The 15,596-nt window shown below is 45.9% G+C and overlaps 1 protein-coding gene across 1 annotated transcript; it reads right to left on the bottom strand.

Moving 5' to 3' along the window:
* Positions 1-569: 569 nt before the first annotated feature.
* Positions 570-2,040, bottom strand: LOC140895392 (olfactory receptor 52P1-like). Its single transcript, XM_073304988.1, has 2 exons — positions 2,013-2,040; positions 570-1,552 (listed from the first exon to the last, which is right to left on the bottom strand). The coding sequence occupies exon 2, from the start codon at positions 1,506-1,508 to the stop codon at positions 570-572; it is 939 nt and encodes a 312-aa protein (XP_073161089.1). The 5' UTR covers positions 1,509-1,552; positions 2,013-2,040.
* Positions 2,041-15,596: the final 13,556 nt, after the last annotated feature.

Raw genomic sequence — 15,596 nt, 5'->3', positions numbered from 1 at the left:
AACAAGCATTCCTAGCAACTTAAACAACCAGCACATTTTGTCTGGCCTTGTAACTGTCTCTCCTATTATCTTTAACTTGGCATCAGCAAACCTTACACTATAAGGCATTGTCTACAACTGCAACACTGTTTTAAGACCAAAAGAGCTTACTCAAACCAGCCAGGCCTGAATTCTATTAAGGGGGGTTGAGAAGAAGCCCTTAGGCCTTCGGCAGGGAGACCTCCTCAACTCTTATGGCCTTCCATCCCCTCAACTTAACTAGTGGCCATGCCCTGGTGTCTCCAACATTCTGGTAGTCTGGAAGTCATGGGAAAGCTGAGTGACATGGGGGTGGGGACTGATGGGTGATGCTGAAAGAGATCAGGTGATGGTCAGAAAGAGGGAACTACACAACGGAGAGAGCAGTGCTTGGTGATGCGATGATAAGATATTAGGTGTGAGGAACTTTTCAGACTCTGAACTTGTACAATGTTGAGCTCAGCCAAACTTGGACAGAGGACCCTTAATTAATGAGGCAAAATCCTTTCCCACTCTTGTCACAAAGGATAAAAGTCACTGGCCCCAAGAGATCACCTTCTGCAGGTGTATTTGACCAATTTGTCATAAAGCTCTTTGGTTTTCACCCCATAAATGATCGGGTTGAGTATGGGGGGCAGGAGGACATAGAGGTTGGCCAAGATGATGTGAACATGGAGAGGAATGTGCTGACCAAACCGGTGTGTCAGAGCAGAGAAAAAGAAGAGAGTAAAAGACGTCATTGCCACACAGAAGTGGGCTGTGCAGGTGTTCAGGGCTTTCTTGTACGCTTTCTTGGAGGAGATTCTGAGGATGGCTCTGATGATCAGACTGTAGGACAGGGCAACCAGTGTCAGATCTAATCCAGTGACTACAAATGCCATCACCAAGCTGTACATCCTGTTCACTGTGGTGTCCCCACATGACATCTTCACCACAGCTATGTGCTCGCAGTACGTGTGGGGGATAATGTGATTAGCACAGAATGGCTGCCTACTGAGAAGCAGGGGCAGAGGCAGAATTAAGAGAACAGCTCTTATCAAACCCACAAGCCCTAGCTTAGCTATTCTTGCATTGGTGAGGATGGTGGCATATCTCAGAGGTTTACATATGGCGACATAGCGATCGAAGGCCATTGTCACGAGGACAGCTGACTCCATAATAGAAACTGAGTGAAGGAAGAACATCTGGGTGAGGCAGCCACCTACGGTAATATCTTTCAAATTGAACCAAAATATGCACAGTGCCTTTGGCATGACGGAGGTAGACACAGCAATATCTGTGAGTGCCAGCATGCAAAGTAGCAGGTACATCGGCTTGTGCAGGGTTTGCTCTTTGCTTACAACAAACAGAACCATGGAATTTCCCAACAGGCTGATTATGTAGAGCATAGAGAAAGGAATGGAAATCCAAATGTGAGCAACTTCTAGGCCAGGAATGCCCATTAGGATGAATGTTGAAGATTCAGGCAGGGTGAGGTTGAAATCTGCCATGAGGTGGTTGATGCGTTGATCAGTCTCAGAAATGCTCAAGCTTCCTGTGAAGGGAGAGAAGCACAGTGAGGGGGGTTACACACTTTATAGCAAATAGTATGGTAAATATATTATAGCTATTAACAATGTAGAAAGGGGGTGAGCAGTGAGGTGGCAACATTTGCAGATGGCACCACATTATTTAGGTCATAGTCAAGCCCACAGCAGTTCTCAGTGGCAGCTAACCAAGCCAGGTGAAAGGCACATGACCTTCAATGTCAAGAACTGCAACATTTATGCCCATTGGAGGATACGGCTGGAACTCCTCAAACACCTAACAAGATTGTAATTTAACTGTATGAATTCAGGGAAGGGATCTGGGCATCATGGTACACAGCTTGGTGAAACTCTGCTCACAGTGCAAGCAGGGACAGAAACTAAGCAAAACATTGGAACCCAGAAGGAGTGGGATGGGGAATCATACAGAAAATACAATGTATTGAGATCAGTGAGACAATGTTTCACTCTCCTCTGAACTCCTCTGTGTAGTACTGGTCACACAGGATATTGCAGAACTAGAGGGGTTCAGGGAAAGATCAAGGAGAGAGGCTGAAAAGACTGGGATCATTACTTTACTAAGGAGATAAATAAGAGGAGATATGAGAAAAGTCTGTAAATTACTGACTGGTAGGAGAGAGGGAGTATACATGCTCAATCTACTCTCTAAGGTAAGGTCAAGATGACATTCAATAAAACTGAAACATGGCAAATTCAAAACAGATAAAAAAATAATGTTTTCTTCACTTGATGCCTAATTAAACTGAGGAACTCATTGTCACAAGAAGTATTTGAAGCCATGAGCTAAGCAGGAATCTGGAAGGGTTTGAACATTTACTTGGATAGTGACACTATCCAAGTACAATAGTTACAGCATAATATATATTTTGGAAAGTCTATATGCCCATGTGTTGAAGGGCACAAGCCAATTTCTAGCTGTTAGGCAATAGTATGACACTATAGTGTCATAGAATAATAGTATGATGGTCAGGTCCTCCCCCTGAATCAACCCACTGCTGGGTGTCTTACATCTTGTACTGCAGCACCTGGGGCTGTCACTATCTGAGAGAGGATGCTGGAATCCTTTCTCCAGTTCTGGTGCCCATGGTTAAAGATGGATGTTGATACACTGAAAAGCTTCAGAGAAGAATCACAAGATTTAATAAAAGAGCAGAAGAACTGCCCTACAGTGATAGATGCAAAGATCTCAATCTGTGCAGTTTAACAAAGATGGTTAAGGGGTGACTTGATAATGGTCTGTAAGTACCTACACAAGGAACCAATATTTAATAATAGGTTTTTTAGGCTAGCATACAGAGGTGTAACAGGATCCAACAGCTGGAAGTTGAAGTTATAGAAATTCTGTCTGTAAATAAGTCATACACTTTTAAATCGTAAGAATAATTATGCAATTGGAACAATTTATCAAGGGTTCTGGCAGATTTTTGTCACTGAGAATTTTTAAATCAAGGTTGGAAGTTTGTCTAAAAGATCTGCTCTAGGAATTATTTTGGGGAAATTCTGAGGCCTGTGTTATACATCCCTGTGTTATACAGACTAGATGATCCTTCTGGCCTTGGAATCTACCGGTCCTGTCAGGAGTCAGATATAGGCATTTTCCCTGCAAGTTCGTGCCTCAGCTTACTGAAGGCATTTTTTCTATTCATGAAGGTGTTGAATGTAGCCATATGTGGAGAAATTCTCATTTGACTGTGACACCTTGGAAGTGTTACACTAAGTGTGTAGTTCACAAGTCTGATGGGTCCCATCAGGCACTGCATGGATGGATGTTTTAGATGAAAAAAATAATGACTTGACCCATAAAATCTCTGCACTGGGGAATGAATGTACAACTGTCACCATTAACTAACAGAGCTGGCTAACTAATGGTCCCAGAACATCCTGAGTTTAACATCCGTGTCCCAGTGGTCCACTGTTTCAGGTACGTCCCAGAGTTCTCCGCTCTCATTATGCAGTGTGCATACTTCTCAGTTTACGAGTTGTTCCTGTGTAGCAGTAGTTGAAGTATCACACGGTGTGTATTGGCGTAACAAGAGAAGTCGCACAGGTGCCTGCTTGGGAAATTCCCACTCCTGTGTGAAATTTCTCACCATTGAGACACAGTCACTGATGACCCCCCAGCCAAGGGAGCAGATGTGATGTGAGGCAATTCACCCTCTGCAGAAGATGAGTTGTGGGGAGTGTGAGGCAGCTCAGAGTTATTGGGAGCCAGGGATGACAGGGTAGCACGGAAAAGATACTGGTGACCAGAATGTTTTGGGGATCAGGGAAGCTTGGGATGGGAAAGTAGAGTACAGAGAGGGCGTCAGAGTATGATGGGAGATTGAAGCAGTTGAGGAGCAACTGGAACTGGGTGCCACTGATCCCTTTGACTCACCAGCCTTGGATCCCTGTCTCAGTGTGCTGTTGTGACCCACTGCAGACTCAGTCCAGGTCCTACACCTTTACCAGCATTCACACAGGAAAGGACAAACCCAGGCTCCCTGACCAGCCACTGCATGAACCAGCAATGTAGAGACTAGAGCCAAAATAACCACCAACTCCCTAGCCTAGGATTCCAGAGCTGTACCATCCTACCCTGGTCCAAATGCTGACCAATATGAATTACTTACCCTGTTTGACCCTCCTTGAATGTGGGGAAGACAATGCACACTTGTGGTAACCAAGCTAAGATTCCCCTCCCCCCACCCCCCCCGGACACTTCACTTCAAGGCATACTGGGTATAGATTAAAACATAAAAACAAGTTTATTAACTACAACAGATAGATTTAAAGTGATTTTAAGGGATAGCAACCAGATCAAAGCAGATTACTTAGAAAATAAACAAATGGCCGAATGGCTAGCAGCAGTTCTGCAGAAAAGGACCTAAGGGTTACAGTGGACAAGAAGCTAGATATGAGTCAACAATGTGCCCTTGTTGCCAAGAAGGTTAATGGGATTTTGGGATGTATAAGTAGGATCATTGCCAGCAGATAGAGGGACGTGATCATTCCCCTCTATTCGACATTGATGAGGCCTCATCTGGAGTACTGTGTCCAGTTTTGGGCTGCATACTACAAGAAGGATGTGGAAAAACTGGAAAACATCCAGCGGAGGGGAACAAAAATTACTAGAAGGTTGGAGCACATGACTTATAAGGAGAGGCTGAGGAAACTGGGAATGTTTGGTCTGCAGAAGAGAAGAATGAGGGGGGATTTGATAGCTGCTTTCAGCTACCTGAAAGGGGGTTCCAAAGAGGATGGATCTAGACTGTTCTCAGTGGCACCAGATGACAGAATGAGGAGTAATGGTCTCAAATTGCAGTGGGGGAGGTTTACGTTAGATAATAGGAAAAACTTTTTTTACTAGGAGGTTGGTGAAGCACTGGAATGGGATATCCAGGGAGGTGGTGAAATTTCCTTCCTTAGAGGTTGTTAAGGTCAGGCTTGAAAAACCCCAGGCTAGGATGATTTAGTTGGGGATTGGTACTGCTTTGAGCAGGGGGTTGGACTAGATGACCTCCTGAGGTCCCTTCCAACCTGGATATGCTATGATTCTAAGCTTAGCATACTGTTTAGATTGACTATGATTTAGCAGTTTCTTACCCTGATTGATGAAACAAGCAGTCTGGAACAAACTTAAGGCACAAGCTGTATTTGCTTTCCAGCTTGGGTTTCTCAGGTTTTCATACACAGGCTAGAAATCTTTTTAGTCTGGGTCCAGCACTTCTTCCAGTTCACTCTTTTTTCCTCAGTTGTTCCCAGAAGTCTTCTTCTGTGGGGAATAAAGAACCACTGACAATGTCACTCCCTGCCTTATATAGCTTTCGTGTATGGAGAGAACCCTTTGTTTCAAAACTTGATTCCCAGACCAGTTTGTGGGAAAAGTACAGACTCCCCAAGATTGTGTCCAGAATTATGTGGCCTGTTCACATGCCATTGTAGAGTCATAGCATCCATGACTTTTAGGTAAGGCTACTAGTTTGTCCCGGAGGTCACAGTAGTCACAGATTCCATGATTTTCGGTACCTCCGTGACTTCTGCAGGGAGAAGCACGGGTGGACCTTGTGCCAACGGCACCACCCCCAGACCTGCAACAGTGGCGGTCCTGGGTCGCTGGCTGCCAGCAGAAGTGATAGTCCCGGACTCCCCCACGCTAGCAGCAGCGTGGCTGTCAGAGGCTGGATGAGCCACCCCCTACCAGGTTGCAGCACGGCAGTCACAGACAACTCTCGCTTGCAACAGTGCAGTGGTCCCGGATTGGCGGTGTTGCCCCCCCACCAGCAGAATTGCAGCACTTCTGGGATGACCCCCGCTAGCATTGGCTGCTGTGGTCATTTGCCATCCCCCCTGAGCACCAGTGGGCACCCTGGAAGCCCCCTCTCAACACCAGAGGACACCTCCGAGGCCCCACCCAGAACAAGCGGTTACCCTGGACTGCACCCAGCACCAATGGGTGCCCCAGAGCCTCCCTTCAGAGCAGCAGTTGTGCCCCAGACTCCTCCAGAACACCAAAAACTTAGTCAGGGGTATGTTGTACAATGCATGGACTGGTCACAGGGCTGTGAATATTCATTTATTGCCTGTGACCTGTCCATGACTCTATTCAAAAAAATGCCCATGACTAAATCTTATCCTTACTTATAGGCTGCCTGGAGAAATACTCAGAAATGCTCAACAGGTGGGAGATAAGGTTTTCTTAAATCCTATTGTTTTCCCTTATGTCTCATTTCCCTAATTAGGCCCTCCCCAACCAGCTACCTAGACTAAAAGTGGAACACCCGCAGACCCCAAGATCACATCATAATATCACTATGAAGAATATGGGGTGCCGTGCCACACAAAGATCAATGGTTCTTTCCACTGGCAAAATGCCTGAAGTTACAGAACAACAGTTGGATTGAAAACTGCGTGAAGGTTGTGACACCCAGGCTGCAGTTCTGTGGCTTGACAGAGCAGGTCCCCACCCTGCACAACTTCCATCCCTGCCACACAGCGATACCCCACACTCAGGTGCCAGATCCCACAGCAACAGCTCACAGAAATCCCTCCTCAGACCAGGTTAAACTCTGTGTCTGCCTGCACCGGGGAAAAGGGGAGATCAGCCTGAACTGCCTTTCTGGGGGTGAACGGAACCCCAGCAGCAGCTCAGCCTGTACTGGAAGGAGAGAAAGAAAGACTTTTCTCAATTTTTTTCGGTTTTGTTCAATATCTTCATAAATGATCTGGAGGATGGTGTGGATTGCACTCTCAGCAAATTTGCGGACGATACTAAACTGGGAGGAGTGGTAGATACGCTGGAGGGGAGGGATAGGTTACAGAAGGACCTAGACAAATTGGAGGATTGGGCCAAAAGAAATCTGATGAGGTTCAATAAGGATAAGTGCAGGGTCCTGCACCTAGGATGGAAGAATCCAATGCACCGCTACAGACTAGGGACCGAATGGCTAGGCAGCAGTTCTGCGGAAAAGGACCTAGGGGTGACAGTGGATGAGAAGCTGGATATGAGTCACCAGTGTGCCCTTGTTGCCAAGAAGGCCAATGGCATTTTGGGATGTATAAGTAGGGGCATAGCAAGCAGATCGAGGGACGTGATCGTTCCCCTCTATTCGACATTGGTGAGGCCTCATCTGGAGTACTGTGTCCAGTTTTGGGCCTGTCAAGGTGCCTCCCCCACTCTGAACTCTAGAGTACAGATGTGGGGACCTGCATGAAAAACCTCCTAAGCTTATCTTTACCAGCTTAGGTCAAAACTTCCCCAAGGTACAAATATTACACCCGTTATCCTTGGACTGGCCGCTACCACCACCAAACTAATACTGGTTACTGGGGAAGAGCTGTTTGGACGCGTCCTTCCCCCCAAAATACTTCCCAAAACCTTGCACCCCACTTCCTGGACAAGGTTTGGTAAAAAGCCTCACCAATTTGCCTAGGTGACTACAGACCCAGACCCTTGGATCTTAAGAACAATGAACAATCCTCCCAACACTTGCACCCCCCCTTTCCTGGGAAATGTTGGATAAAAAGCCTCACCAATTTGCATAGGTGACCACAGACCCAAACCCTTGGATCTGAGAACAATGAAAAGGCATTCAGTTTTGTACAAGAAGACTTTTAATAAAAAATAGAAGTAAATAGAAATAAAGAAATCCCCCCTGTAAAATCAGGATGGTAGATATCTTACAGGGTAATTAGATTCAAAAACATAGAGAACCCCTCTAGGCAAAACCTTAAGTTACAAAAAAGATACATAGACAGAAATAGTTATTCTATTCAGCACAATTCTTTTCTCAGCCATTTAAAGAAATCATAATCTAACACATACCTAGCTAGATTACTTACTAAAAGTTCTAAGACTCCATTCCTGGTCTATCCCCGGTAAAGACCAGCATATAGACAGACACAGACCCTTTGTTTCTCTCCCTCCTGCCAGCTTTTGAAAGTATCTTGTCTCCTCATTGGTCATTTTGGTTAGGTGCCAGCGAGGTTACCTTTAGCTTCTTTACCTTTTACAGGTGAGAGGAGCTTTCCCCTGGCCAGGAGGGATTTCACAGGGGTTTACCCTTCCCTTTATATTTATGACAGGGCCCCACACTACAAGAAGGATGTGGATAAATTGGAGAGAGTCCAGCGAAGGGCAACAAAAATGATTAGGGGACTGGAACACATGACTTATGAGGAGAGGCTGAGGGAGCTGGGATTGTTTAGCCTGCAGAAGAGAAGAATGAGGGGGGATTTGATAGCTGCTTTCAACTACCTGAAAGGGGGTTCCAAAGAGGATGGCTCTAGACTGTTCTCAATGGTAGCAGATGATAGAACGAGGAGTAATGGTCTCAAGTTGCAGTGGGGGAGGTTTAGATTGGATATTAGGAAAAACTTTTTCACTAAGAGGGTGGTGAAACACTGGAATGCGTTACCTAGGGAGGTGGTAGAATCTCCTTCCTTGGAGGTTTTTAAGGTCAGGTTTGACAAAGCCCTGGCTGGGATGATTTAACTGGGAATTGGTCCTGCTTCGAGCAGGGGGTTGGACTAGATGACCTTCAGGGGTCCTTTCCAACCCTGATATTCTATGATTCTATGATTCTATCACCCAGCGGGAGGGAGAGAGGATGTGGAGATTAAAAGTCGTCAGCATCAGTAACTCTTCCTCAAAATGACACAAAGCTTTAACATATTGCAGCCGGTTAGAAACCCAGACACCCCTTCCTGAGGCTGCTTTTCCATGTTGGCAATTGCTGATGTTGCCAGGAGTCTGTAGTAGGGCTGCTCATGGGAGGAGGGATGGCGGATGGTGTCAGAGACAATCTGCTACAGTCTGAGACATTCCATTCCAGTCTGAGAGACCTCCCTCACCCCCCAAGAGGCCTCATTATGCCTCTTTGATCTGAGTATTAAGCAGGATGTCCACTCCATATTTCGTTCAGTTTCAGCACTCTATGCCACTGTGATCTGGATCCAAGATGCCCCCTGCCCCCCCCTCCCCATACGCACACTGTGTATTCCTGGACCTCCCCTGCTCAGATTTCCAACCCTGCGTGGTTTCCTCTATGGCAGAAATATGCTTTCATTTTTATTGCCTTTTAGTGCTTCTCATGTACTCCAGAACCCAACATGTCGGGGGACAGAGGGAACAGACACCTCTCCCACCTAGAAAAAAATATTATCCTAACAGTTCTGAATCACTAAGCCCGTGAGATTGAGATTTCACCAACTCCCCTGTCAGTTCATTTTGATTTAAACAAGCTCACCCATCCTTAGAGGTCACAGGACAACTCCAGTTGAAGGCACTGGAGGCTCATGGCCAGTGTAAATCAGGCTATTTATTTCTGACCCTACATGTGGATTTAGGGTGAACTCCTGGCTGTTTTCAGAGCTTTGCCATTGATCTCAATGGGACCAGATTCACCCTAAGTTTTTAACTTTCAGCTACCAGCTGCAATAATCACGGGTTCAGGTCCTGCTACAGAGATCATGTTTCTGTTAGTGTGCTGAAAGAATCTGAAGTAAACCATAAGTTTATGTGGTGTTCGGAGGGTATGAAAGATGGGGGTTCCAAAACACGTGCTCTTAGGAGGCCAGTTTCAATTCGGAGTGACGCAAATTGGAATGTGAGAGTAGAATCTGGCCAGAGTACAATCCATTCTTGTTGTGAACCCTTTGGTAACACAGATACCCACTGCAGAGACTTTGGCTGCACATCCTAATATGACAGTGAATTTGCTGAATTGGAAAAATTGAGGGACCCAGAGGAAAAATCACACTGCCTAAAAAAGGGAGCTATTGAGACAGTTAGAAGGACACAGTAAGAGAGAAGGAATTGATCTTAAAAACAAATATTTGACTAAACTGTTTCCAGTACATTTGTAGTTTCAATTTTACCAGGAAAATGCCTTGGTATTTCTGACAATACTAAACAGTTCAAGTGCTTGACTTTTACCCTGGAATCCTTCTTGAGCCCTTGCCACTAACTTCAGCGCACAAACAGGCAACTCACCAAAATCCACCTCATCAGAGAGAAGAAATCTCTTTACGGTGACAGGAAGGCAGAGCCCTAAGAATCAAGGTATGAATCTCACATGTCTGACACTCACCATGCTGTGAAGTGGCATTTATGAATCCCCTGTACACTCCCTGCAGTCTCTCAGATTGTCCAGAACTCCCGGACAATTCCCTTGGCTCTGTGAGCAGTGGGATGAGCGGAAAACAGACCCTGGAGAACTACAGCTTAAGAGCCTCCCGCGGGAGTGAAGAAATTATTTGCTGATACCAGGGAGATTGTCAGGCCAAACTCAGCCTTGCACACTGTGGTTCAGCCTAGCAATTGACAATGTGTTTTTTTTTTCTCTGTGTAAAGTACTGCCGTCTGCACTACATGTGGGTATATTGGCACAAGATACACAACCAAAAACTATTTTCAATTGATCGTAGCAGTGGACTGCTATGTTCTGCTGATGCAGATGTAATATACAGCGCATTAGCCTCTGCAAAGTCAATGCCACTCTGTGAAGGCCAAATTAAGTGATCCTTCATTTATGTAAGCTGTTGGGTATGGAAAAAGGCTTTCTTCTTCTTCTTCCAGGATTCTGGTATTAAAGATATTTGCCAGTATCCCTTTGTGAGGTCTAAAATGGCTATAGAGCTGGAAGCTCAAAATGTTCTAATATTCCATCTCCTCTCTGCATCAGGTAATCATCACATTTCAATGTTCTGTTGATCTTTCAGACATCTTTCAGAAAAGGGGTTGTGCTATCCTGTGTGAGAACTAGTACAATGGGACTTCTCCACTCACTGTGTTTTTTTACATTTTATGCCCTGCTGGGGTGAGAACACAGGGGTAAAGGAATCAAACAACTCCTATATCTGGATCTTTTGGCCTTGATATAGTCCCTTTCCCATGCTTGTGTCACAGGTGCCTGGGGGCCTAATTTGGGCTCCGGAAGGTATGAGTGTGATGAGTTCTTACCCCTGAGGTTCACTCTGTTGCACCCTTCTAACCACACTGCTTTGCTGGCGATTCAGCCTCTCCACGCCCTGTTATCAGCCAGCATGACAGCAGATGGTGCCACACACCCAAACTGAACTACCTGCGGGCTTATCTGAGCCACCCAAGTACAAACAGCAGACACCAGGTGTTAGATGGTTTTCCCTTCACCCTCTCCCTTTCTCTGACTGAATCCACCAAGGTAAACACAAGTTGCCATCACTGAGGATGTGTGTGGCTGTGATAATCAAGGGTGTGGCCCTTGATGGACTCTTGTGCATACACGCAGCTTACAGGGAACACTGACCCCATCCTGGTGGCCATGGTCCCGTTTAGCAGCCCTTGGTGTCATGGTTTGTGCCCGTGTTGTTTGATTGCGGAACCCTTTGTGTGGATTGCTCTCTCAGACACAAATCCCTGAAGTCTTCAAGTGTACCTGCTGTGAAGACAGTTAGTAGCCACATTTCCAGGCTTTGTCACACATCAGTCTGCTCCATGGCTTCACATTTTCAGAGGCTTTTTGTATCAAGTTGGGCAGAGTCAATAAGGGAACCGCTACATCCACAAACTTCTCTTCACGGGTGTCATAACCATAGGGGTAGCCTAAATTCCTCCTTACCTGTAAGGGGTTAAGAAGCTCAAGTAACCTGGTTGGTACCTGACCAAAGGAACTAATGGGGAGGGAAAGGAACCCTGACAAGGGGATTGTCTGGGCCATTTGAAATCCTAGTACAGTAGGCAGAGCCCTCCGGGAGTTAAGGTCCCAGGACTGGGAATCGACTATTTGGGACAAAACAGGTATAAACAGAAACAGGCATGTGCGTGAATGGTTTAAGCTTGGGAGCAAGATGAGGCCACTACTGGACCATGCCAGCTGTACCAGAAATGGACTCCAGGGAGTCAGTGAGGCTGTCCAGAGGAATGCTGCCCAGGTGTGTAAGACAGCTAAGGAACAGAAACAGACCTCCTCAGTCACAGGGAACCTCCTTGTGGACTGTCATCCCCCTGGACTTATTAATGGCTGTTTTGGCCAGTGCCAGGGAAAGTCTGATGAGGTCTTGTGACTTCATGGTGTTACCCAGCTGGTAAGGGTGGGGTTCTGCACCAAGGGGTTTTGGTTAAGAGACTCGGAAACCCACTCCATAAAACAGAGATAATTTACTTTTGTGATACTGTAGCATACATACACAATAGTAAAAACCTGCTCTATATTGGTTTACCTTAATCCCAGCTCTGTTCTTGCTACTGGGGGACCTCCGGATCACAAGGCTAGGGATCACTTGTTTGCTGTCCTTCACTCTCTGAATAACAAACCAACTCACCTCTCTGTCCTACCCTCTACACTCTGAGGCAAAGAACCCCTTGTGCATATACAAACTTCAAAATAAACCCATTTGTAGGCAAAGTTTTCTCATTTTCCAACCCATAAACAATGGTAAGCACCTACTATCATAACCATTGTCTATGAACTCTGTGCATAGCAGGGCTGTCTCTCAAGCTACTGTCTCTGCACAAGGTCAAAGGACAGAGTTATCTTACTCTACAATGGGGCCACAGATGTGAAAGAAGCATTGTTGTGCTCCCAGTCCTGGTACCCAGTGTCCAGAAGGTCTCAGACTGACACCAGTTAGGACCGACCTCTGGCGAGGGGCCCTCTGCCGCCAGGGCAGGGAGATGGGGGTGGGGCAGTAAGGCCTGGAAGAGGAGGTCTCAACTATTGGCAGCTTCCCAGTCAAGGTAGAAGATCAGCAGCTCCAAGGTTGGTTCTAGCAAGGACAGTTTAACCCCATTTACTTCACACACCTGATCTGAGAGACCACATGGCCCTAAATGACACAATCAGACCAAACACAGCTCACCTAGGTCCCTTCACCTCCAAGTGCAGGACCCTCAGTTACTTCTCATGCTCCCCTAGGACTCTCCTCTCTGGATTCTCTGATGTCTAGACCAGAAGAGGGTAACCTTGTGAGGGCACTGACCGAATGTGGGGAAAAGTTCAGTCTGAGATCACACCTAATCCAGCCTCACACTGCTGTGGCAATGTGCTGGCTATGAAATCCAGATATAAATTTGAAGTCATTGCTACCTACCCAGGCCATATGAAAGAAGAAGCTCAAACTCCAAGTGGGATAGAGTCTAGTGATGTTTGCGTGTCCCTTTTTCGGCATTTGGCATATTGCCCTTCCTTCACAGAAATAGTTATCCTCGTTTGGAATTGTGGGACGACTTTTCCTTATATGGCAACGATTTACCTGAGACTCAGTCTAAGAAGGGCCCAGGATTGCAATGATTGTTTTTTTTTTTTCATTCTGCCCCAGGAGATCAAAGTGTGGGCAAAATAATAATAATTAATAATAATAATCTCCACTTCAACCCTACCTGGTACAGAACATGTAAAAGCAAAGAACCAGCCGATCCCTCTGTGCACAGTGGCTCCCAGCCCAGAAACCACCTCAAGTACAAAACCCTGAATGATTTAATGGTGCGGAGAGAACCTACCTCATTCATTTCTTTCCCAGAACAATCAGCGTGACCCAACTAATCCCTCCCCCCTCTGCCCGTCTCTTTACTGGGCTGGCAAGCTTAACGGACTGTGTGCTCTCCTTCAGTATCTCTAGGGGTGTCTTATTTTAAGTGGGGTGACAAGACAGGTCACTCCCAGTTCAGCGCTGTACATGGGCATGGAGGGAGGGCTGGCATGTAGACTGTGCCATGGGTGATGTACCACCGTGCCACAGATGTGTGGTAGTCACCACCCTCCTAGTGATATCGCTATTCAGGGAGATATTCTGCCTTCCTACAGCTCATCCCCCCTGCAGCTGGCAGTAGCAGCTCTGCTCTCCACCCTGCTCTGCCTCAAAGTGAGCTGTTCCCCTGTATTTTTGCTTTCCTTAAGCACAGCTCTTCAGACATGATTTCTCCGCCCCATTTTCCTAATCATTTACTTGCTGAATGTTTGGCTTCTTGGACCTCATTTTCAAACATAGATAAAAGTTCAGTGGCTGTGGGAAATAATACTGCTACTTTGGATAGGTCTGTGTCTCTGGGTTGTAGCAGTTTTGAAACAGCATTTCCCATTTCCAGAACCTTTCTTTGGAGCACAATGAGAAAAAACAAAACTAAAATTTCCATTAATTTCTTTAATGCTGAATGCATCCGATGAAGTGAGCTGTAGCTCACGAAAGCTTATGCTCAAATAAATTTGTTAGTCTCTAAGGTGCCACAAGTCCTCCTTTTCTTTTAATGCTGAAGGCTTGTAAACTTCATCGGCCCTTTTATTCAGGAGACCTATTTCAGTGGGTGCCTTCATTATGTCTAAATACTGAATCTGAGAGGAAGGAGTGATTCATATTAGTTGTTAATCAACTGTGTAGTCAATTCTTTGACCAAGCTTTGATTTGTTATGAAATGTGTTCAAGAGGGCAAATAAACAATGTCAGGTTTACTGCTCTAACCCATTAATAAAATAATACAGGGAAAAGGTTTTATACGATACCAGCGTATGGGAAGCCATCTCATGTTCCATTCACCTTAGGCAGAAAGTGTGCTCCCCAAAGTTACACATTTCAGCTTTTATCATTTATATGAAGATGTCATAGGTTACACTTCTCGTTACACGTTACTAAAATCCAATCCAGCCGTTTGTCCCACGTCCCTAATGTAAGTTGGGAACTTTTTCTGTACTACACCAGTTGAATTGGTTAGAAAAAGGGTCCGGGTCCCCACTCCTACTTCCTTTACCCAGAGACATTGCTCACCTCAAGGACTCCCCTACCACAGTTTCTGTGTGGAAATGGTGACAGAGCTGGGCCCAGGATTCCAGGCAAGCTGAAGATCCATTCCCATCATAGTCATTTAAGACAGGGGCTAGAATGTCCTCACTCCAGGGTACTCTCTTCACATTGGATGCTGTAACCCATCGATAAAATAATACAGGGAAAAGTTTTTATATGATATCAGTCTCTGGGAAGACATCTCATGCAGTGATGTTACATTCACCTTAGGCAGAAAGCGTGCTCCCCAAAGTTACACATTTCAGCTTCTATCATTTATATGAAGATGTCACTGGTGACACAGCTGGGCCCAGGGTTCCTGGCAGGCTGAAGAGCCATTCTCCTCATAGTGACTTAGGACAGGGAGTAGAGTGTCCTCACTCCAGGGTACTCTCTTCACACTGGACGCTTCCCTGACCCACTGATCACTTCACTAGGTTCAACCCAAATATAATTTATTAAATATCAATTTAAACAAAATGAAAAAAATGAGAAATGTTCCAGGAAACAAGGGACCTCGCTCTGTGGGCATGGGAAACACCACAAACAGCTGACTCTGGGACGTAAGAAACATTTTCAGTTTGTTCTTCACACTTCCCAGGACTCCTGCCCAGGTCCTGGCTCCAAGCTGTGATGATACTGCACATAAGGCATCTTCTCTCTCAGTGGCCACATGCCCTCAGTCTCTAAGAGGCAGGGCCACTCTCCCCAACATCTTCTCTAACTTCAGATTCACATACCCCCTTCTTAATCCAGCCTGTCTGGTGACGTCTCCCTGTGCTGGGCCCTCTGCCCATG

Source organism: Lepidochelys kempii, chromosome 1, assembly GCF_965140265.1.
Source record: "Lepidochelys kempii isolate rLepKem1 chromosome 1, rLepKem1.hap2, whole genome shotgun sequence".
NCBI classification, from domain to species: domain Eukaryota; kingdom Metazoa; phylum Chordata; order Testudines; family Cheloniidae; genus Lepidochelys; species Lepidochelys kempii.
The sequence above is the reverse complement of the archived record's forward strand: the minus strand, read 5'-3'. Positions and strand labels throughout refer to the sequence as shown.